At 45.6% G+C, this 25,502-nt stretch overlaps 1 protein-coding gene across 1 annotated transcript in view; it reads right to left on the minus strand.

Annotated features, from left to right (window-relative positions):
- The window catches only part of LOC147635135 (cyclase-like protein 3), a 52,089-nt gene that overhangs the window by 17,668 nt on the left and 8,919 nt on the right, over positions 1–25,502 (minus strand). Inside the window, exons 3-4 of the mRNA XM_086804430.1 lie at positions 3,009–3,081; positions 2,376–2,473 (exon numbers count right to left, since the gene is read on the minus strand). Of these exons, the coding sequence (XP_086660556.1) occupies positions 2,376–2,473; positions 3,009–3,081 (171 nt within the window). The remainder of the gene's footprint in view (positions 1–2,375; positions 2,474–3,008; positions 3,082–25,502) is intronic.

Genomic DNA, 25,502 nt, shown 5'->3' on the forward strand with positions numbered 1-25,502 from the left:
AATACGACCGATATATTCGGGGTTTTGTCCCAAGAGGACAAATTGGATGGCAGTAATTACTCCCTCTAGAGTTTCATGGTCCGAAACCTTCTCATGGCTAAAGGATTATGGGGTTGTGTGTTAGGTGAAGATGTACGCCCTATTGACATAACACCTAACAAGCCTGGCCGTGGTGCTCAACAAGCAACAGTACCCACTCCTCCCTCGAAATGTAATCAGCCTAGAAGGAGGCGCCTAGATGAAGAGAAGAAGTGGAGGATATTGCTCATGAAAAGTTGTGGTAAGGAGAGGTTTGTGCATGACTTTTGGATCACAAAGAATGGCTACTAATCAAAAGAGCAACTCGTGTAGTAAAAGTTGAGGAAAAGACTTACTTTTCTGTTTGAGTTAACTAACTTGCATGACTTCTTTTGGGGAAAAGTGAGCTTGCATGATTTACTTTTAAGTAAAGTGAACTTGCATGGCAAATTTTTAGGTGCATGAAAAGATAAAGCTTTGCATGATGCATGCATGTAGATGGAAAAGCTTGCATGTCGCATGCATGGGGGTTTCTGGCCATGCATGGGGGTTTCTAACTATGCATGTCACATGCATGGGGGTTTTTGGCCATGCATGTTGCATGCATGGGGGTTTCTTATCATGGAGAAGACAATCATCAACCATAATTAACTAAACTGTCATGCATGGCGATAGAAAACCCACATAAGAGTGGGCTGCCTTCAAAATATCAACTATTCCTGTACAAATCCATCAACACAAGTTAAGTAAAGACAGATTATGCAGCATACTAGCCCATGGGTGCAATCCAGGCGTCCCCAAATCCATGAGCTTCTCATGCAATGAAATCCAGGCATTGTCCAAGCAAACAAAACAATAGACACAAATAAAAATAAGCCATGCACACAAATGTATGAATTTAAACACATATTTTGGAAGAAACCCCATCTATTTACATGTACTTGATATTTACAAGGGCTATGGTATTTGGCTCTCCAAGATCCATCAAATATCCATAGCATTATGTATTGCATTTGGTTCTCCAAGATCCATCAAATGCTTAGCATGCTTCTTTGCAGCCAGGATCTCGTAGATACAACTAGCATACACATACATGGGAAGCTTAACCATAAATATTCCATGGCTACATGTAGTGTCCAACACCCATGTCCATGGATAATAAAGAATTAACAATATGAATCCCAAGAAATTAAGGGAACTTACACCCCCACTCCCACCTCCCCTCTTCATTGCCATCACGCCACTAAGTTTCCAATGGCCCAGGGCCCACAAATCAACCATGGGAGCTCGACAACATATCTGGCGAGCAACAAACAACGAGGCTATAGAGGGAATGGTCCCCCCCCCCCCCCCCCCCAAAAAAACAGGTAGACCGTCCATTTCATCTGGACCGACAACATTCAGGGCTCAGTGGGATCACCTACAGAGTGATTCGGAGATTGTGCAGTAGTGTTGAGCAGCCCTCCACAACTGCAGCCTGGGGCCTTTTTTCCCCCAAGGCAAAAGTAGTATCTTCTGGTGCTACAGGCCCCCAATGTGGCTCTTCCCCCTACCCCCAAGGATGTAGTCTTCCTCTGAGACTGGCCAGCCAATAAGGGAGCACCCCCCCTCCCCCCCCCAAAAAAAACACCCCCACCCAAAAAAAAAGGACTTGTACATTCCACCTCCTTAGAGGGTTGTAATATGCTTTGATTTACTTTTTTTCTAATGGAAAAATATTTTCCTAGGAAAGAAAAAAAGAGGTTGTGCACCTTTGACAGGCCAACCCCACCTGGCAACTTCCATGAACAACTCGATAATCTGATGGTAGGCAGTGTGGTTGACCACACATTGTAAGACTTCCTGGCACACCTGAACACGCCCATGGTAGCCCAGATGCTGGCTACTCCTTGCTCACACACATGCCAAGCCTTCCGCCCATCAGCTCTTGCGTGTTTACCCATTCTGTCCACACATTCTTTAACATATATACAGTAAATTCTCAGCCTAACAAACCCTAAATGCTGCTTGTTGAATGATTTCTTGTTGATTCCATCCGAATGGATCACAGATTGCATAACTTCTTTTCTTCCCTCATCTCCTCACTTGACCTGCTCTGGCATAATAGATATTCTCTTTTGCCTTCTACAGTATTTTCGATCAAATTCCATCTTGCCCAGTGGCTGCCACTTGTTTATTAGACGTTAGGCTACCCTTTCTCATATTGCCCCTTAGCCAGTCACAGTGTTTTTAGCAAACATTGGCCAGATCAAGGAAAAAAAATAACCATCTTCGGTCCCTAGCCAATGTAGAAAGCACTAAAACTATAGCATGCTTAGAATGCAACAATAAGAGGTGAATAATATTCTGGGCATTACCAATGAGCTTGATCTTGGTGTTGTCTCTTAGCCATTGAGCTCCTTCCCTTGTGAAACCAACGTAACTTGAATCAAACTCATTCTTCCACATCAGACGCCTGAAATAGTAAAGCATTGGGTGGTATGAAAGTTATCAGTAAACTAATACCAATACTGAAGAGATCCTAATTGTCATATAGTACAAAACAAGTGCCTTTTCCACTAGATGGAAACAGTAAACTCTCAGACACATCATCTCATCGGCAGGCCCAGTAATACATTGCTAGAGTAAGAAGCTTCAATGATGTCAGCAGCAGTAGACATTAAGCTGCAGCTGGTAAGCAGCAGCAGCAAATATTTGGCCAAATACTGCACCTTGTAAATAATGCCACATATGTATATTTACATGAAAGAGGATAGGAACATTCTCACACATTACATCAAATGCCATAATAGACAAAGCACATACATAGGTGCAAGCATGAAAATGTCACATGTGCATAGACATGGATATGAGCACACATTGCATCAAATGCCATAATAGACAAAGCACATACATAGGTGCAAGCATAAAAATGTCACGTGTGCATGAGCACACGTGCGTGGACATGGATATGAGCACACATGTAAAACAAGTTTTCAAGAAAGACTTACCTGTCTGTATTCAAAGTTCTGAAAATAACACGCTCCACACCAGATGGAATATTGAGGGCTTGCATTGCCTCAGCTACATGAAAAGGGAACCCACCAAAATCAGAAGCATGTGCAGAATTGCAAAAACAAGTAGCAAGATCCTAGCCGGTCAAATGAAGAACCATAGCTTCATACTGAACATTCATAAGAGAGGAGAAGCCTGATGTAAAGAATCAACCAGCAATTGGGGGGCTATCAATTTTGGCTTCTAAATTTCCTTTATGATGTTGGATATACGATTTGATTATTCTTAGTCCAGTGCATGTCAACAATGTCAATAGATAGTGCCTATCGAGAGCTTTTCAGAGATACCCAGCATACCATGTTCAGTTTGTATGTTTCAGGAAGCCATTATTCTTTGTTGCTCTTAATCATTTCGACAGCAGTTAAATACTTACACTTAAGGAGATTCATCCACACACTGAACGAGCATTGAGTCCTGATTGCCACCTCATCCACTGGCCTAGCTCTCTAGACTCTCTAACAACGCACCTGTCCTTAAGTTCTCTTAGTAATCAAGCCTTGTTATCTCCATGTGTTACCTGACCTAGATTATTCATCCAAGCCCATAAGAACCATTGAACCACATAACCATTGTTCCAAGGATAGACATGGACCTCCTTTCACCCCTCTACACAGAATATGGCTCATGAGCGAAAATCCCCCTCTTTATGAGGTGGCACATCCCATAGCATCTCAAGCAGTCCTGGGTGCCACTCACTTGTTTGGAACCCAACCTCTTTTTTCTTTATTAATTCCATGTAGAAAAACTTTAGTCTCAGACTCTCATATGCTCTCAAAATCAAAAAGCAATGGCTGACCTGCAGCACTCATATATCAAGTAAACAAGGATGGCCAAAACTCTTCATAACTCCTAAAAATATGTCATACTACTCAAATCTGTTCAAAAAGCACTGGTCAAACATTTGTCAACCTGTGGTCAAGGCAAGTCAAAGCTGAGCAGATTGGTCAGGTTATCTCTGGTCAATACTGCTCACAGCAGTCAAAGGTGTCATGGCGTCCAATGAAGACTCGTACCACTGCCTAAAGAGCCATGTCACTACCTCATGACATAACTAAATGTTGTCACTGGCCAGAGATCAAACTATTTAATCAAAGACTTACAACATTAAAATAGAATGAATCAAAATCACACAACAATGCAGTAAAGCATGCTACGCAAATACAGTGTACACCCCATTAGGAAACCTTGGCCAACACTGGTCAAACTCTGATCAAGACTGGTCCAAGATGGTTAGAACTCTTCATACTTGCACAAATATGTCAGAACTGCTCAAATTTGGTCAAAAAGCACTGGTCAATCTGCTGTCAAGACCTGGTCAATGCAGGTCAAAACTGCTCCGAGCTGGTCAAATCCAGCCCCAAACCAATCAACACGGCCAACTGCCTAGTGACAGTAAATGCAAATGTAAAAAGCCATGTCACTACCTCGTGGCATTATTAAACATTGGCACTGGCCAATCAAACACTTAAAACGTTGAAATAGAATGAATCAAAACCACACAATACTGCAGTGGAGCATGCTGGTACAACTCAATCGGAAACCTTGGTCAATGCTGGTGAAACTCTTTTCAAAACTGGTTCAAGATGATGAGAACTCTTCATACTTGCACAAAACATGTCAGAACTGCTCAAATCTGGTCAAAAAGCACTGATCAAACTCCTGTCACGAGCTAGTCAATTGAAACTCGCGGTGCTCGGGGGACTAGGGCCTTTGACACACTTGTGGATACCATCAATGCATATTAAAACATTTAAACATAGCCACAGCCTTAACACATATCCATCATCACTTTACATAAAACATAAATGCTAGACAAAACATCCACAAATGCTGAAAATGGAGCTTGCACACGTGACACCGCATAGAGGCCAGAATGGGCCGGCACCCCCCCCCCTCCCTCTTGGAGTATTTTATAACCCAAGGAGAATAATATCATGTATTTTATTACCCAACTGGTAGACATTCCGTCATAGGCACTTTGCCAACTCTTGGTATCTGCTCAATTCTAGATGTAATGACGCGAACAGAATTTCCATCGAAGTCGGGCCAAAAATAGCAACTCTCCTAAATTTTAGGAGCGTGGTCCTTTGTATTCTAGGATAATCCCCCATTCCCAAAGCTTGTACTTTCCAAATATTTAGACTTCCTGGAGTCCACCAGACCCCTTTCATACTGGGAAATGTCCAGGTTGGTGACATCCTCCCCAGCTTCATAAAAGTTGTCCACGACTTTAAGCTTCAAGCCATATATTCAAGATATAATCATGTCCCATCAAGTGGGCGAGACGAGACAATCTCAAAAATCCAATATAACTGAAGAATCCATGTCCCAAATAAATAGCAAGACTAAATAAATCTCCATAATACCAAATCAAAATCATGTCCCAAAATAAATGGGCAAGAGAAAACAGTCCCATAAGTCCAAATATCATAATCATGTCCCAAAATAAATGGGCAAGAATTCCATGGAAGATATGCTAGACACAAGCACAAGAGCCAATTGTGTCTAAATCACCAATATCAATGAGATAATCATATGCCAATGAAAATCACCAACTAGGTGGTAAGACACTTAAATAAGTGCCATGCACAAGAAACTAGTGCCTCACACAGAAACATGTGCTATGCACACAAACTGGTGTCATTCTAGATCACAAACCATGGTGATAGAAAAGCTGGTTCTCCATAGTTAATATCATAGGTATACCCTCTTTCTCCTAGTTTATAGGCATTTTGGCCAAATGAGAAACCATAGATATAGTCCATAAGATCCATGTCACTGTATAATCCAGTAACAAACAAGCTCAAGGCACACAAACATATGCCAATCCACATGATCCTTGGCGTACACATAAGTCTCCTCCCAACCAGGTATCATGTCCACTTTACCACTTGCACTTCGTGTTGGTACTCTAACCACACACCTTGGATGAGAGGTGGGCTCAAGTAACAAGATAAAACAATCACTCGAGGTCGCAGGCATAGATAGCCTGGTGTTTCATAAGCATTTCTGCTACACATAGTTTATAGGCATTTCGACCACCAATAGTTTATAGGCATTTCGGCCACCAACTCACACTACCCTCTCAATTGTCCATGTTCCCTTCCACCTACTCTCTATTGTTCCACCCATACATGGTAGATGAAAAGATGCAGGGGGGAAGAGAGCTTGAGCTCTTGCAAGCACACACACACTCACAAAACCCTAATAGAGAACACACAAGGTGAGAGGCTGAAAATCTTCTTCTACTTCACTCAACACTCAACACACCATATACAAGATAAGAGTACACACAATATGAAAGATACTCAACCAAATACATACAAGGGTTCTCTATAGTGTGAACCCAACTAAATGAGCTGGTGCTATAATTATGCCAGTCTCTAGAATGGCTGTCACACAGCCTGTCATCCCACTGGCCGCATATCACCCAAGATCTCACCAACCATGCCAGTGGTGTAAGTGTGGGGCCTATCTCCCAGGCGGGTCATCAGTGTCCACCGCCTCACTAGACGAGTGGCGCTATAACTATGCCAGTCTCTAGAATGGCTGTCACACAGCCTGTCATCCCACTACCGCATATCACCCAAGATCTCACCAACCATGCCAGTGGTGTAATTGTGGGGCCTATCCCCCAGGCGGGTCATCAGTATCCATCGCCTCACTAGACGAGCTCGATATCTCAACACTCCCCCTCGAGCTCAACTCCATCTCATGTACACCAAGTGAAGCTCTGAATCTACGGAGCTTCTCTGTACCCAATGCTTCGGCGAAGATGTCAGCTACCTGATCCTGTGTGCTGACATAAACAAGGTCAAGGTCTCCTGCCAAGACCTTCTCTCTGACAAAATGGTAGTGGAGCTCTATATGCTTCGTGCGAGCATGAAAAACTGGATTCCTGGCCAACTGTATACTGCTAATGTTGTCACAGAAAATGACAACTTGTCTATCCACTGATAGACCCAAATCTGCAAGTAGCTTTCTCAACCAAGCTACCTCACATGCTGCCATAGCAGCTCCTCAGTACTCGGCCTCTGTACTGGATAGAGCAACCGTAGGCTGCTTCTTGCTGCTCCAAGTCACAGCAGCACTCCCCAAAGAAAACATGAAGCCACTAGTAGATCTTCTATCTGAGATACTACCAGCCCAATCAGCATCTGTGTACCCATGTACACATATCTCTGTCCCAGTCTCATAAAATAGTCCACAATGCAAAGTAGACCTCACATACCTCAGTATGCGTCTCAATGCATCCAAATGCGGTTTCCGTGGAACCTGCATAAACTGACTCACCAACCCAACAGCATAGCTCAAATCTGGTCTGGTGATCGTCATGTAGATCAAGCTTCCTACTATGCGCCTATACATAGTAGGATCCTCCAAGATCTCTCCTGAATCTGCACTCAACTTGCCATTCTGATCCAATGGCACGGAAATAGGCTTACAGCCTGTCATACCATACTTGGACAACATGTCCAAGCCATACTGTCTCTGCAGTAATCCAATACCATGTGGTGACCTAATCACCTCAATGCCCAAGAAATATCTGAGCTCCCCCAGATACTTCATCTCGAACTTCTGTCTAAGCAAGATCTTTACATCAAAGATCTCTGCATCATGGTCCCCCGTAATGATCAAGTTATCTACATAGATGACAACAAGCACAAACCCTCTATCACCATGTCTCACATACAGCGAGACATCTGCATTGGCTACATGAAAGCCAATAGTGACAAGATATTCAGAAATCTTGTCAGACCATGCTCTTGGTGCTTGTTTTAAGCCATACAAGGCTTTCTTCAACCTGCAAACATGCTCGGGGTGACTCACATCCTCATAACCAGGTGGCTGCAACATATACACCTCTTCTTGCAAATCCCCATGCAAGAATGCATTCTTTGCATCCATCTGATGTAAAGACCATTGCTTTGACGCAGCCACTGCTATCACAACTCTCACTGTTGCCATCTTGGCAACTGGGCTGAAAGTTTCCTCATAATCAATGCCATATGTCTGCGCATACCCTTTGGCTACCAATCTAGCCTTATACCTGTTTATGCTTCCATCACTGTTATGTTTCACTTTGTACACCCACTTGCATCCAATGGCTTTCTTGCCTTCAGGCAATTGCACTAAATCCCAAGTTTCATTTCCATATAGTGCATCCATCTCCTCATCCATAGCTTTCTCCCAACACACATTTCCAACAGCCTCATCAATGCATGTGGGCTCTACAACCTACACAACCTTTGCCATATATGCATAGTGATGTGCCACATAACCATCATAGATAAACCTCTGCACAGGGTTTTTCACTCTCCCAGATCTTCGCAGCTTTTCATTCATGGCTTCCATAGCCTTCTTTACACCAGGTGTTCTCATAGCTGGGATCCCAAGCTCCTCATCAAGGCTCATATCTGAGCCACTAGACTCTCCATCAACATGAGAATGCCCTGCAGAAATGTCAGGCATACCAAGGGACTCAACCACTTTCTCTTTTCCTTTACGTGATGTACTAATCACATTTGCAGGACTGGTATTATGACGCAGCCTGCCACTCCATGGTCTATCAACAGACCCACTAGATGAGGACTCTCCAGGTCCACTCAAAGACTGTGATTGCTGATCTGCATTCTATGCAACCACACTTCCACTCACATCAGCCCCAATAGCTTCTTTTTCAGCAGCATACCAGCTGCTCATCTCATCAAAGACAACATCCCTGCTTACCCTCAACTCACGTGTAGCAGGGTTATAACACCTGTATTCCTTTTACTCAAGGGAATATCCAATAAGCACACATTTTTTAGCTTTTAGATCCAGCTTAGTTCTCAGCTCATCTGGCACATGCACATATGCAATGCATCCAAAAACTTTCAGATGAGACAAATCAGGTTTTCTGCCAGTAAACCTCTTCTCTGGAGTTACATCATGTATGGCTGCAGTTGGAGTCCTGTTCATGATGTATACTGCTGTAGAAACAGCCTCAGTCCAATAGCTATGCGGCATATTCTTCTCTTCCATCAATGCTCGCGCAATCTCAGCAATGTGCCTGTTTTTCCGCTCAGCAACTCCATTTTGCTGCGGAGTGTATCTGCATGTAAACTGTCTCCGAATACCATTCTTCTTCAAAAATTTAGAGAACTCATTGGAGAAGTACTCTCCCCCTCCATCTGACCTTAGGCACTTTACATATTTCCCTATTTGCTTTTCAACCAAAACTCTGAAATTCTGAAAGTGAGTGAACACCTCACTCTTCTCCTTCATGAAATATACCCACACTTTCCTTGTGTGGTCATCAATGAATGTCACATAATACCTGCAGCCTCCCATAGACATGGTCTTCGTAGGACCCCATACATCTGAATGCACAACATCTAGTGCATTTCTGCTCACATATCTGTTACGTGGAAATACATGCTTTGTTTGCTTTCCAAATTGGCATGCTTCACATATTCTCTGCATACCTTCCACTTTAAATTTTGGCAGCCCTGTCACAATTCCTTTAGTGTGCATAGACTTCATTCTCTGCACATTCACATGTCCAATTTTTTTATGCCAAATGTCTGTGTCTGCAACAATTCTTGAACCATTTGCAAACATCGCAACACTCATTTCAGGCATGTCTACATTCAACGTAAACATTCTGCCCACTCTGTTGCCTTTTGCAACCAACCTGCACTTGTCTTTAAAGTCTTCAACATAACAACCATCAGGGTTAAACCGAACCTACAAACCCTGCTCAATCATATGGCCAACTGAAACCAGATTCTTTGTTATGTTCGGAACGTGAAGTACATCTGCAAGGTACTTCACTTTGCCATCCTGCATAGACAATGGCACATCTCCAACATGGGCAATTGGATGAGCAGTGTCATCCCCTGTTTCCACAAAACCTGGTCGTTAAAGGTTTTTCATCTCCTTGAACCACTCGCCATGACTTGTCATGTGGTTCGAAGCACCTGAATCCACATACCATATATCATCTTTTTGTGCTGCTTCAACATTTTCACACATGGCATTCACGACATGCTGCATAATAAACAACCTTTCATTATCCTCATTGTTTCTGCTTGAGGATGCATAGTTGTTCTGCTGCACTTTCCCATTTTACATGTCAGCCTGCTTCTTATGACATTCTGCCTGCACATGTCCAGGCTTACCACAATAAAAGCATTCACGTGCATCATTATATTGCCTTTGTCAATTTCCACGTCCTCTTTGACTCCCCCTTCCACTGAATTTGCCTCTTCCACCTGTGTATTGTTGATGTTGTTGTTGTGTATTCTGGGACTGTTCCTGCTGCTGCTGCTGGCCATAATTCTGATTACCTGTTCGGCCACCTCCTTGACCGCGTCCACGGCCTCCTCTACCTTGTCCTCTACCTGAACTTGTGTAGAAGGCCTGTTGCTCTGAACTGTTTTTGTTTTGTGAAAACTGTTGGTCTTCACCCAAGCTCTTCTCTTCTATAATCAGCATAGACACCAAACCTGTAAAGTTGGGAATGTTTTCCCGAGTCTGAATAGCATCTTGAACGCCTTGTATTGTGGCCCGAGACCACGTAGACAGACTTCCACCTTATCATCATCATCTACTGACACACCAATAGATGCAAGGGATTCCACAATACCCTTTATCTTCAATGCATAGTCATTCACAGACATGCTCTTTTTCTCCACAGTATGAAGTTCATTCTTCAACTGTATCTTACGTGCCTTGGTATTTGTTTCATAGAGTTTTACCAAGGTGTCCCACGCCTCCTTGGGAGACTTGGCATCCTGAATGTGCCCAATCATGGTGTCCTGTATACTAATGGAGAGCCAATACATAACTTTCCTAGCTCCTTGGTTCCAGTCTTTAAACTCTTTCACATCTGCAGCAGTCGGATTTATGTCCGGTATCTCCGGTGCCTCTTCATGCTCACCTTCTATGTAGTCCCAATAGCCCTTTCCCATCAGGAAATTCGTCAACCTGAACCTCCAAGCATGGAAGTTGTTCTTATCAAGCTTCTCTGCCACAATCTGGGTTATGCCATCATTTGACATCTTGCCAGACACACAAATTTACCAGAAACAGCACTCTGGTTTGTCCTGCACAAACTGTTGTATTTCCTGCAGCGGTACTGTAGTACTCTCAAATGTCACAACCAGGGACTTTAATATGCATACATACACCCAATGGCAACTGTTGACCTCTTTGCAGCACCCACAGTGTCTGCACAGCCAATCTGTCTTCCTGCAGTTCTTAAAACAGAGTTCTGCAGAGAATCGATGACTTACCCGCAGTGCTCGAAATCGCCTGCTTTCTGAAAAACGGAGGTCCAGACACGCCCGAAACGCGTTTTCGGCGGAAAAAATTCTTACCGATAGGACCATATAGTTGCCCTATAGCTTTACTCCCGCGAAGAAAGCTCCTCAATCAGAGATCGTTTGCCGGTGCCTCCCGTAGAGCTCCCGACAAGGGTGAAGTCACCAACACAAATAGGGAAGAGTAGTTGAAGCTCTTACCCTCGTACCGCTTCCTGTGGTTCTCTTGCTTGCAGCTCAGTCCTAACTCTTACCTCGTTGCGTACCTGATACACTGCTTCCAATGTGTCCCATGCAAGCTTCGATGTCTTGCATGAACGAATGTGCGGAATAATAGTCCTTTTCACTGAAAGGGCTATCAATGACATGGCCTGTGCATCTCTAGAGTCCCATCTCTTCTGCTCTTGTGTGGGAGCAGGATCTACATCAGGAGCTCTTTGAGCACCTCCCCTTTGAGGCGTGGCTGGCTGTATGGTAAGTGGGCGTGTGTCATCACCACACACGATGCCCCAAAGCCCTTTGGCTACCAGCAAATTACGGATCATGAAACTCCAGAGGGAGTAGTTAGATCCATCCAGCTTGTCCTCTTGGGTGAGCACACCAAATACATCTGTAGCATTCTGTGCCATGTCAACAAAATATATCTGCAAGCAAACCAAGCACCAATGTGCACTGCCAGGCAACCAAATGTCATGTGCAAATGTATGCCTGCAAATCAAAGCAAGTGTAAACCTGCACCAAATTGTCCAATTACACACAATGTGTGTACATACGCGACAAATCGCAGCTGTAATGCCCAATTACATGCTCCAATCAGAAAATCCCCAATTTTTATGCACTCCAATCGCTTCAATGTGCATCTAATTGGCCAATTTTCACAAAAGCCCCAAATTTCTGCAAATGAAAGAGGTTCAATTGGCTGATTTTGACCTCAATTTCAAAAACCCCCAAATTGCAGGCAAAGCAAAATGCCCAATTTTTTCAATTTGTCCTGAAATTGATAAATCCCCCAAATTGCACCTGCAATTTTCTTTGAATTTGACTTGCACAGCACTGTCTGCAAAATCTGCATATGTCCTGCACTGGAATGGCTGCAAATTTTGTATTTGGGTTTGATAAAAAAATGTGTACTAGAAATACCTCATACTTGCAGAGTGTAGGCGGGGAGCACACAGTTGAGTGGCCTGCCAGGCGGACGGAGGCGGTGGCTGTTGCAGAGAAGGCATGAGCAGGGCGAGCACAATGCTAGAGAGTGTAGACGGGCGTTGGAGGGAGCCAGCTGGACGGCGGATGGCTGTGGGCAGCCGACGGGGAGCTGCGGCTGGAGCTTATGAAGCTGATGGGATAGACGGAGGCGGCAGCCGTAGGCTAGCTGCACCAAGGCCAGGCGGCAGCAAAAAACAGAAAAGGCGGCAGCCGTTGAGTCATCGTCGTCAGTGCAGTTGGGCAGGTGTCGGGCGAGTCGTCAGACGGAGGCGGACGCTCAGAACAAGGCGAGCACGGCTCTGGCCGCAAGTAAGTCGGAATGGGCAGGAGCCGATAACGGGAGGTGTCGAGGTCGCTGGCGGCGAACAAAGGCCACGAGGCAGTCGTGGGCTAGCGCGGGGAGCGCTGGGCGCGAACAGCGGGTGCCTGGAGTCATCGGCGCAGGACGTCCGGAGCAGGAACGGCGACCGATGTCGGCTTTGGGCGACGGCGGCTGTGAGAGAGCAGGGGCACGCCGGACGGCAGGTGACTCCGGCGGGCGACGGATATGGGCGCCGACTGGACAAGAGCGCCGTCGAATGTGGAGTAGCGCCGCCGGCTACAGAGGCTGTGCCGCCCGCGAGGCTGGGCGGAGGTGGTGGGCTCCCCACTACTGCCGCCCGTTTCGGGTGGCCGGACGGCGGAGCAATGACGGAATCGACAGACGGACGACGACGGAAAAACACAGGCGACGGACGGAACGTCAATTTTCGACGGAATTTCGCAGGATCTCTTCCAGCTGCAGATTTCCAGGGCCAGCTCCCAGCTCTGATACCAAATGTTGGGTGTTGGACTCACACACTCACACACACAAACCTGCACATTAGGGTTAGGTGTAGGGTAGAGAAGCTCACACACAGAAATGAGAGAGAGAGAGAGAGAGAGAGAGAGAGAGAGAGAGAGACAAAAGTGTGGTATCCACAAAATGCAAGTCAACTCTTGCATGTGTGCCACATCCATATAATATAGAAGTACAAAATATTATATGTTACCTGAGTGTCCTTTCACACTTGATGTCCAAGGGGAAAAACCACATGGGAAAAAGTGTCCTTGGTTAAGCCCTGTTCACACATAGCACTACCATAAGTGAGCATATGCCTACAACTAGGACGGATTTGTCCATAGAAATTGCTTGTGAAGCCCAATATCTATATAAATCTCGTCCAAGAAAGAAATCTCTATAGATATAATCCATCCCAATAAAGGGAGCCATAAACAATGTTTCCCTCAAACCATCTCAGGACAAACAACACCTCCTTTCCCCTTGCATGGCTATACAAGGGGAATACAAGGGTTAGTAAACATCAAAAACACTTCATAGTAAATAGCAAAAGTACCAACTTCGCACAGTCAAAGTATACGTAGCTTTTCTTTGCCAAGTTGGTCATGACGCCAAAAGAAATATCTCGTCACCATATCCTTAAGATATCCCGAGATATATCTCCATATAGCTTGCCTGTAAGCTTGATAATATAATCCACAATTTGACTTCTTGGTCAATTTCACTTGATTTCACACCCAAATGTTGAAATTTCTTATGGGTATTCCACCAGCTCTTCAATTTTTCCCAATTTATAAATCCCAATTTCCTACTTTCAACCTCAGTGGTCGAAACACCGTTTTGCCCAAATTCGATTTCTTGATTAAAAAAAAACCTGATTTCACACCCCTTTGTTAAGATTTCCTAGAATTTCTTCAATTTATCTCTTTCTCCCAATTCATAAATCTCAATTTTATACTTTCTGCTGAAATTTCCTACGTTTTCCTTATGCCAAAAAGAGCTTTTCTAGGGTTTTCATCATCGACAAGGCTGCAACACTGGGGATCCGGAATTTCCAGTTCCTTGAACTTTATTCCCGTGAAGGTCAAGGAAAGAGATGGTTCCATTGTGACAATGAATGTCAGCGTGATTCTTATGGAGCCAATCCATTCCAACGATTCCATCATAGACTCCCAAGGATAGGACTCTGAACTGGCACCCTATTACGTTTCCATCTAGACTAAACTGAATAAGGTCTGTCTCAAGGTGTGTGAAAAGAATCTTTCCACTGGCCAATTCCACTTTCATAGGTTTCCCTAATTTTTAATTTTTAGGACTAACTTACGCAGACATCCTGGGGAAATAAAAGAATGAGTTGGGTCATCAGTTCATTTGCCAAGATTTGTTTCTAAAATAAAACAGGTCTTCGAACCTTCTAAAATTTTTCAAAGCTCGGTTTTACTAAGGTTAAATAATACAGGGCCGTCCAAGCAACAAATTAATTAATACGAGAGCAAAAAAACATTTTGGATGCTTATTGGCAAATATCAAGAAACCTTGTACTTGAATATGTGACCAAGAGACTTGCTTGTAGCTAATTCACACAGCCTAATCAACTAAATTAACGGCTAGAAACTAAGTCATGATAACCAAGCCACTTGAGATTATTCATGGGATGAGCGAGTGGATTTAGAGCTTGGACATGCAAGCTTGAACTTGAGCATAGACATGAAGAACTTCGACATAGAGCTTGGGCATGAAGCTTGGACATGAACATGGAACACAAAGCTTAGACATGGAGCTTCGATTTTGGATTTGGACTTGGACTTGGATTTGGATTCATTGGACTTGGGATCCATTGGATTTGGATATCAGATCTCGTACTAGCCCGGTGAGAGATACTTGTGGGCCATCCCCGCGGTGTGCTCGGCATCAGAGATCTTGTGCCACGACATCGACATTGACTTGGATATCCTACATCGGCATATCTGTTTGTTTTGTATTCCTTGATTGTATTGATCCAGGCCAGTGTGCCCATGGATTGTTCCTGAATCCTGAAAGGGGCGGGGCCTGTTCCCCACTCAATGTGGGTACTTTGCAAGATCCCCATTCCCTTTTCTCTTCCCCCTCTTTATATTTTTACCTCTTGGACACGTGATTGAGTCTGTCACTCCATGCCCTGCTGGGCTTACACTGGAATCAAAGCAAGATTTCTCTTGAAGAAACTTTCTTGGGGTGACAGTGCCATGTCGAGAGAAGAGGGAAACCAAGGGTCTAATGAAGGCAACAACTATCAGGTCGATCCAGGACTTCAGGATAAGAACCAAGGTCGTTGATCCATTACTCACGAGACCACAGCCATGTCATCAGAAGAGTACCATGACTTTCAATAGTTCAAACAATGTCTCAGAGAGAAGGAATTCCTTGTGTGGAGAACCAAGAGGGAACAGGACCAAAGGAAGCTCAAATGTTATAAGATTTCATCAAGGATCGAGCCACCAAAGCCGAAGGAGTTGAAGCTGCTAAAGCCTATCTTCAGGCCAAAGGAGTCACCATTGCAGGAGGATCTTCTCAAATCCCCAAAGGATCACCTCGTACAACGCTCCTGATACAAGGCTCGAAACCTGCAAAACAAACCAAGCAAGCCTGACTCACCTCCCAACCTTGACAGCCGTGGACAAGCCCACAAGTCTTGGATGTCCCCACCGAGCCACGAGCTGAGCTAACTAGATAGACGTGCCGACCAATCTCTACCTAGTTACGTCCCATACCACCATGAAGCTACACTCACGGGCCTCGAGACTGCTGCCGGCCTTGGCTGCATAAAGCAAGTGCACGCCTGCACTAGATCCAGGCTCCTGACCATAGAGCTCTCACAAAGACACGCGAGACTCTATGAACTATTGACTAACCTTCGCCACCCTTTTATAGGCACTTGGCCGGTCACCGGGCGTCCACACTTGGACGCCCGTCCGTCCATACTTGGGTGCCTTCCCGTTAGTCTATCCCTAGCCCAGCTCGCCAATCAGCCTGCCTAACTCCAAGCTTCCCAAAGCCTCGAAGCTAGTCTTGTGCGGGTAGCACACGGTAGATACACTATGCACATGACATACTCCCGTTCCTCTAAGAGCTCACTAGACAAGGGTAGTCAATGTCTCCCATGTAGCGTCCTCCTCAACACGATCCTTCCACTTGATCTTGTATTCCGTGATAAGTGTATTACGCAATCGTCTTTCACGAAATCCAAGAATCTTTTCCGGTTCGTGTGGAACAAATGTCATGTCCTCGACATCTATGATTTCTTGAGGAGTAACTAACTGGTTTGTTCCACCCACTACTTCTTTAAGTATACTGACATGAAATACAGGATGAACTTTCACATGAGAAAGCAAATCCAGTTCATATGCGACTGAACCAATCCGTCGTGTAATACAAAATGGTCCACAGTATCTAGGAAATAATTTCGGAGATCGATCTGTCTATAGAGTCTCGGAATCTTTCAAAACTCGCAAATACACCATCGTTCCTTCAGAGAACTCTCTGGGTGAACGATGTCTATTAGAATAAAATCTCTCTGTCTTGAGTACTTCTAATAGATTCCTTCGCAACTTGTAACATTTCTTGCATATCTTGCAGAAAATTACGTGCTGCATCATGCTGAAGTCCTAAAAATCCCACTGTAAACAGCTGATCTAGGTTGAAAACCATACATAAGCATAAAAGGACTAAAACCTGTACTCATATGCTAGTACTACTATATGCAAATTCTAACATAGGAAGATAATCCTCCCATGAACTCTATCTTTTGGAGACGTATGCTCGAAGCACATCCTCCAAAATCTGATTCACTCTTTCAGTCTGGCCATCAGATTGAGGATGATATGAGGAACTCAAATTCAAAGTTGTTTCCAACTTCTCAAAAACAAGCCTCCAAAAGTCACTTGTAAACTTAGAGTCCCTATCACTGACTATGTCCTGCGGTAACCCGTACAGTCTAAACAATTGCTTGATAAACTGCCTTGCTAATTACGTAGCTGTAATGGTCTTCCGGATTGGTAAAAATCTAGCCTTTTTTGTCAAGCGATCCACCACAACCCAAATAGAATCATGGCCTTGACGTGTTCTTGGCAATCCTGTTAAAATATTGCATCTTTCTATTTATGCTGTCGTGGAGCTGTCGGCCTGTTTTCCTACAGGCTACAGCCGACTGCTTTATGCACAAGTATATAAGAGGTGCTCCCTTTATTCATTCTATCACATCATTCCTTGCCCTATTTGCTGGCTCTTGTACTCTGTAACCTCAAGCTAATAAAGCTCAGTTCTTACTTGCAATCTTTCTCTCTCATGTTCATTGCTTCCGCTTGTGCACATTCTTTCATAGTATCATTCGTCTAGGCTCTGGCTGCTGCACAATCTATTCCTCTACGTTTTCTGGTTCCATAGATTCTCCAGGCTGTAGATCCTTCAAACAGTGGCTGCGTTTCTTCTTTCTTAGCTGCGTTTTTGCTCTACAAGCTCTCCAACTGCTGTCGGCTAGCCCCCAAGCTGCGTTTTCTAGCTGCAGATTCAATGAGTGCATCAGACAAGTGGCACATCAGCTCTTCTCCCTCCATGATCAGTGGGTAGTAGCAACCAAAACAGCGGCACAAGAGTAGCAGCAGCAAGGTGATCAAGGTCGCCACCCATAGCTCGGCCTTCTCGAGTCTTAGTAAGAGGATCGCAGCTCTTCATTGTAGCCTTCTCCGCTTGTCTACTACCCAGAAATCGAGCTCTGATCGCCCAACTAAAAGCAAACCCTAACGCACGGGAAAGGGTTGGAATCCAACTCCATTGCTCAACAGAGCTGGAAGAAGAGACCTGACTCACCTCCCAACCTTGACAGCCGTGGGCAAGCCCACAAGTCTTGGCTGTCCCCACCGAGCCACGAGCTGAGCTAACTAGATGGACGTGCCGACCAATCTCTACCTCGTGACGGCCCATACCACCACGAAGCTACACTCACGGGCCTCGAGACTGTTGCCGGCCTTGGCTGCATAAAGCAGGTACACGTCTGCACTAGATCCAGGCTCCTGACCATAGAGCTCTCACAAAGACACACGACTCTATGAACTATTGACTAACCTTGGCCACCCTTTTCTAGACTCTCGACCAGTCACCGGGCGTCCATGAAATTATGTCTGTAAAACAGAAAAAACAACAAATAGATCTTGCAAAGAAACACGTGTGCAATAAAATTGAAGTAGAAGACTTGTTATTTGCTGAAGTAGAGCACTAGGGCTGCCCGTAGGTGCATACAACCAACAGCAATGGCTGAATAATGAAGTGCTAATGATGCAAACCCAAGCCACCTATATAAAGGTTGGACAAGAGCTGGTCGGCCAGCATAAAAACAGTGGGCTGGCCGACTATGCAAAAAATACTAAAAAATAGACAAAAAATAGCAGAAAAAATATCTAAAATAAGATGAATGCATGGCCCAATAAATCTGGCCAGATACAACATGAAATATGCACATATATGCCCAATCTGGAGATGATAATGCCAACACCTCCTCTTCAGCGCCAGATGGGCGGACCAACTCCAGAGGCTGAAGAAAGACCTCCAAAGAAGCTCGAGGGAGCGGTTTGGTGAAGAGGTCAGCAAGATTGTCCTCAGTGGAACAATACTCAAGTCGAAGAAGACCAAGCTCAATCCAATCCCGAACAAAATGATAGTGAACCTCAATGTGTTTGGAGCGGCCACGTATCACAGGATTCTGAGCTAAAGCAATGGCACTCTGAGAATCCGAGAAGATGACAACAGGGGAATCATCCGCACAACATAAATGCTCCAAATTTGATGTATCCATAATGCCTCGGCTGCGGAGAGAAGATAGGATTTGTACTCAGCCTCGATAGAAGAAGCAGCAACTGTCCTCTACTTCTGAGATTTCCAAGAGACCAATCCTGTACCAAGCATGAAACAATATCCCGTAGTAGATCTCCGAGTATCAATGCAACCAACCCAATCAGCATCCGTAAAGCCCACCAAAGAAGAACCACCAAAATAAGTGATGCCATAATCTGATGTGCTCTGTGCAAATTCTAACATAGGAAGATAATCCTCCCATGAACTCTGTCTGTTGGAGACATGTGCTCGAAGCATATCCTCCAAAATCTGATTCACTCTTTCAGTCTAGCCATCAGATTGAGGATGATATGAGGAACTCAAATTCAAAGTTGTTTCCAACTTCTCAAAAACAAGCCTCCAAAAGTCACTTGTAAACTTAGAGTCCCTATCACTGACTATGTCTTGCGGTAGTCAAGCAATCCACCACAACCTAAATAGAATCGTGGCCTTGATGTGTTCTTGGCAATCCTGTTAAAATATTGCATATTTCTATTTATGCTGTCGTGGAGCTGTCGGCCTGTTTTCCTACAGGCTACAGCCGACTGCTTTATGCACAAGTATATAAGAGGTGCTCCCTTTATTCATTCTATCACATCATTCCTTGCCCTATTTGCTGGCTCTTGTACTCTATAACCTCAAGCTAATAAAGCTTAGTTCTTACTTGCAATCTTTCTCTCTCTCATGTTCATTGCTTCCGCTTGTGCACATTCTTTCATGGTATCATTCGTCTAGGCTCTGGCTGTTGCACAATCTATTCCTCTACATTTTCTGCTTCCCTAGATTCTCCAGGCTGTAGATCCTTCAAACAGTGGCTGCGTTTCTTCTTTCTTAGCTGCGTTTTTGCTCTACAAGCTCTCCAACTGCTGTCGGCTAGCCCCCAGGCTGCGTTTTCTAGCTGCAGATTCAATGAGTGCATCAGACAAGTGGCACATCAGCTCTTCTCCCTCGAAGATCCCCTCCCTCATTTGGTAGGAGGTTCTCGGTGGTGTGTTTTTTGGGTTTCTTTTGTTGCTGTCCAGCCTGCATCTTCACATGGGGCTATTAGTCCCTAGTTGCATCCTGTGGAAAGGTGCTTGAGAGAGCACGTAGATTGCTTAGCTACAGAGGTTGTTTGAGACATAGCTTCTTTGAGGCAGACATGGGTCCCCCCTATACGAACAAGGAGGACAAGCTCAGTGGTACAAACTATGATCACTGGAAGCTACATATGAAGGTCTGGTTCACACACAAGGGTCTCTGGGAGATTGTTGAGGGCCACGAACGAAAGCCCGAACGCCCTACCAGCTCTAGGAAGTGGACTCAGGACCAGGAGGATGTAACGCGCGGAAGCTCTGGGTAGTCTTCTTTCAGCCCTAAACACTCTTGAAGACCTTCTGATGCAAAAACGCACCATGATGCAAAAACGCAGGTAGAGAGAGAGTAGAGAGAGAGAGTGAGAAGTGCTGGAATTTCAGTATATACTATGTACAAAAAAAGGTACAGATCTTTGCAGCCATGGGCTGCCTTCATAAAAAGGTTCCTAACCCTAAATTCTGTCCCCTATGGGACCCCTAGTGACCCACACCCCTAGTGGGAGTGAATGAGTAATACAAAGAGCAAGGGTGCTATTTATAGCCCCTTGGAGTGCATGAGAAACTGGCCGACTGCTGGTCGGCCAGTTCATAAATCATTAAATCCATTAAATGCTGCCGACTTGAGTCTCTTGATGCGCCTTCAGCCAGCACCCCTCTGTCCTGCAGCCGACAGCCCACTGGTGTTGCTGATGTCATCCTACATGCAGCCGACACACTTCTGATCCATGCTCTGCTCCAAATCTTGCTCCATGTCCAACTTCTACTGGTTCCTAGTCTTTATCTGCTTGCCTCTTCTGGATCTAGCCCTAGAAATGTCCATGGCATCTGTGATGCACATGACATCCCCCTCTGCTAAACTTGATGACGGGAATCCAATCTGCTCTTGGATGACTGTCATCATCCCAATCCTGTTCCGAAGTCCCTCTGTCATCATCCATCCCTGGCAAACCTTTTTTCTCTGAAAATCCGTTCTGTTCTCCAAACCACTCTGTCTCTGATGAAGATCTATGCATCTGGTCTTCCTCTAGTCCACAATCCATTCCTGCCCTGGCTCTGAACACCGTCTTGGTCTTCGTTCCTGGAACTGAGTCTGGCATTCTCACATCACCCTTGGAGGATCAACCTCCCTTGGGACCGTTCCCTTAGAACCCATCTGGCTCACGGAACTGCCATCCCCATCTGGCACTGTGGAACACCACCAACAAACCTCCTGGGAGTTCTTCCCGATCTGTGTTCTCGTGTACTTTCCTGTACCTTGGACCTGTACACCATCATCTGGGACTGAATCAGTGTTTAGCTTTGCTGAGCCTGATGCTCTGATACCAATGTAACGCGCGGAAGCTCTGGGTAGTCTTCTTTCAGCCCTAAACACTCTTGAAGACCTTCTGATGCAAAAACGCACCATGATGCAAAAACGCAGGTAGAGAGAGAGTAGAGAGAGAGAGTGAGAAGTGCTGGAATTTCAGTATATACTATGTACAAAAAAAGGTACAGATCTTTGCAGCCATGGGCTGCCTTCATAAAAAGGTTCCTAACCCTAAATTCTGTCCCCTATGGGACCCCTAGTGACCCACACCCCTAGTGGGAGTGAATGAGTAATACAAAGAGCAAGGGTGCTATTTATAGCCCCTTGGAGTGCATGAGAAACTGGCCGACTGCTGGTCGGCCAGTTCATAAATCATTAAATCCATTAAATGCTGCCGACTTGAGTCTCTTGATGCGCCTTCAGCCAGCACCCCTCTGTCCTGCAGCCGACAGCCCACTGGTGTTGCTGATGTCATCCTACATGCAGCCGACACACTTCTGATCCATGCTCTGCTCCAAATCTTGCTCCATGTCCAACTTCTACTGGTTCCTAGTCTTTATCTGCTTGCCTCTTCTGGATCTAGCCCTAGAAATGTCCATGGCATCTGTGATGCACATGACAGAGGATGCCTTTCTCACCGAACTTTCAGCTTGGAAGAATCAAGACTCAAAAGCTCACTCTGCACTTGTACGAGCCATCTCACCAGAGGTCTCCCCCGCCGTGCAAACATTGGATTGCTGCTTCTGTTTGGAGAAAGCTGACAGACCTATATGCACGGGACTCTACAATGCGGTCTGTCAACCTATTGGGTCAGCTCTTTTCTCTAGAGTTTTCAGCAGGGACTTCCATTTGTGATGAAGGTTAAGGTAATTCATGACCAATTAGTGGCAATGGGTACTGCCCTGACCTCCTCTCAATTAGCTGCTCTCCTCCTCATCAGGCTTCCTGCAGATTATGACATGGTTTTCCGAGCTTTGCGGGTTCAGATCACAACACGTTCCCTCGAGTTTGATGATCTGTGTACTCTCCTCTTGGAAGAGGAATCCATCCTAGTTTCTCAAGGGAAATTGAAAGTTTCATCATCTATTGGACCTGATCAGGCACTCTCAACAATGCAAAAGAAAGTTCGGAGTCGGTGTTACAAGTGTGGGAAGAAAGGACACCTGTCAAAGGATTGTCAATCAAAGGACAAAGGCGAAGCCAGGGACAAGGGCAAGTCTTCAAAGAAGGGAAAAGACAAGTCACATGACACACTGACTCGTCTAGTGATAACCCCAGCTCTCCCAAGGCCTTACAGTCTGGAGAGAATATGACTGGTGTCCTGCTCTGATCCTAAGGGCATCCCCCCACGTGCTGTCTTCCAAAAACGGTTTGTGGGCGGGAGAGGGGGCTTTCAAAAGCTCTCTTATATTAAATCTGGAGCATGGGACCCGTGTGTCACAGTTTCAAGTATAAAGACAGGCAAGTTCACTTGATGGTCCGGATGAGTTTCAGGCTTCAGCGGCACAAGAGTAGCAGCAGCAAGGTGATCAAGGTCGCCACCCATAGCTCCGCCTTCTTGAGTCTTAGTAAGAGGATCGCAGCTCTTCGTTGTAGCCTTCTCCGCTTGTCTGCTACCCAGAAATCGAGCTCTGATCGCCCAACTGAAAGCAAACCCTAACGCACAGCAAAGGGTTGGAATCCAGCTCCATTGCTCAGCAGAGCTGGAAGAAGAGACCTGACTCACCGCCCAACCTTGACACCCGTGGGCAAGCCCACAAGTCTTGGCTGTCCCCACCGAGCCACGAGCTGAGCTAGCTAGATGGACGTGCCGACCAATCTCTACCTCGTGACGGCCCATACCACCACGAAGCTACACTCGCGGGCCTCGAGACTGCTGCCAGCCTTGGCTGCATAAAGCAGGTGCACGTTTGCACTAGATCCAGGCTCCTGACCATAGAGCTCTCACAAAGACACACGAGACTCTATGAACTATTGACTAACCTTCGCCACCCTTTTCTAGACTCTCGACCAGTCACCGGGCATCCATGAAAGAATGGCTGTAAAACAGAAAAAACAACAAATGAAATATGCACATATATGCCCAATCTGGAGATGATAATGCCAACACCTCCTCTTCAGCGCCAGATGGGCGGACCAACTCCAGAGGCTGAAGAAAGACCTCCAAAGAAGCTCGAGGGAGCAGTTTGGTGAAGAGGTCAGCAAGATTGTCCTCAGTGGAACAATACTCAAGTCGAAGAAGACCAAGCTCAATCTAATCCCGAACAAAATGATAGTGAATCTCAATGTGTTTGGAGTGGCCACGTATCACAGGATTCTGAGCTAAAGCAATGGCACTCTGAGAATCCGAGAAGATGACAACAAGGGAATCATCCGCACTAGAGTTGGGAGCCAGGCATCGTCTCGTTATTTATAACGGGATGCTACAGTGGCCGGGATCAGGAGGGCTGACATGCTTCCCACATGGGGGTCATACACGGACCGGAGGCACGGTGGTAGACTACATTATGGGGTCTTTGGAGGCATCACAGCTTGTCACCTCATTCTCCATTCCACCTCGTCCTATTGGGGCAGATCATACATACTTGGCATTTTCACTAGCCGGATCACCAGTATCACCAGCCCCCCACATACCGACGCCACACACTACCATCTACTTCACACATGACATGGCGCACATATACACTGGCAGAGTAGAGGATGGGCTCCTACTCATGGATCCCCTGGCACCTATGGATACCATTACAGCCCAGCTCGCATCACTCCTACACACGGGTGCATTACAGAGCTTCCCACGTCGTGTCCACTCAGGAGAGCCTGCGAGATCTGGGACTATGCCCCAGAACAGATGGTATGATGACAAGTGCAGAGCCCTATACTCACGGCTCCGCATCCAGAGAGCCTTGGGAGCCATCACAGAGCAGGAGTCAAGGAGAGAGATGAGGAGACTTACTCTCCGCGCAAAAGGCGGGCCTTCGCAGAGACACGGGTGCTAGAGATCTTTCGTTTCTTCATGAGTAGAGATAGCCCTGTCTCATGGCGGCACTTCAGAGAGCCCCAGACACCGACACCTATTGCAGACCCACAGACATGGCACACATATGCAGAGGGCCTATACCACGCCCCACAGCAGCCACCTATACCTCAGCCACAGGAGCCTCAACCTACCACAGCTAGCTTCTTTACCCACTCGATGGTACAGGAAGCTATACGCCGCCTACAACATGGACGGGTCGCCGACCATATGGGCTTGCAGGGTGAGCATCTCATATATGCAGTAGATTCTTTGGCTCCTTTTCTTGCACACATGTTTAACAGGGCACTAGTAGAGGGTTTACCTGCGGAGTGGACGATGCACACCATTGTGCCGATTCACAAAACAGGGGATATGCTCAATCCGAGCAACTACAGGACGGTTATGGTTGGCCACGTGCTAGCCAAACTCTATGGTGCAGTGTTGGAGCAAGAGCTTAGCTTATATGCTGAGCGAGCAGGTTTACGCTCATCAGGGCAGGCAGGCTTCAGGAGAGCTTTCTCTACCACTGACCATGTATTCACTTTGAGATGTATGATTGATCAGGCCAGAGTGAGGAAGAGAAAGCTCTATTGCTGCTTTGTGGATTTCCGCAAGGCATTTGACACAGTACCACGAGAGAGGCTCTTTCAGCGCCTGCAGTCTCGGCATACCAGCAGATATGACATGGGGCATCTATGCATTATATGAGCAGGTTTTTGGGCGAGTCAGATGTCCAATAGGTATGTCCGAGACTATTGCTAGCACCATTGGTGTGAAGCAAGGATGCCCACTTTCCCCCACGCAATTTGGGTTATAAATTGATGAGGTGGTTGAC

This window comes from Cibotium barometz, chromosome 10 (genome assembly GCF_041138505.1).
Source record: "Cibotium barometz isolate CiBa-2024 chromosome 10, ASM4113850v1, whole genome shotgun sequence".
NCBI lineage: Eukaryota > Viridiplantae > Streptophyta > Polypodiopsida > Cyatheales > Cibotiaceae > Cibotium > Cibotium barometz.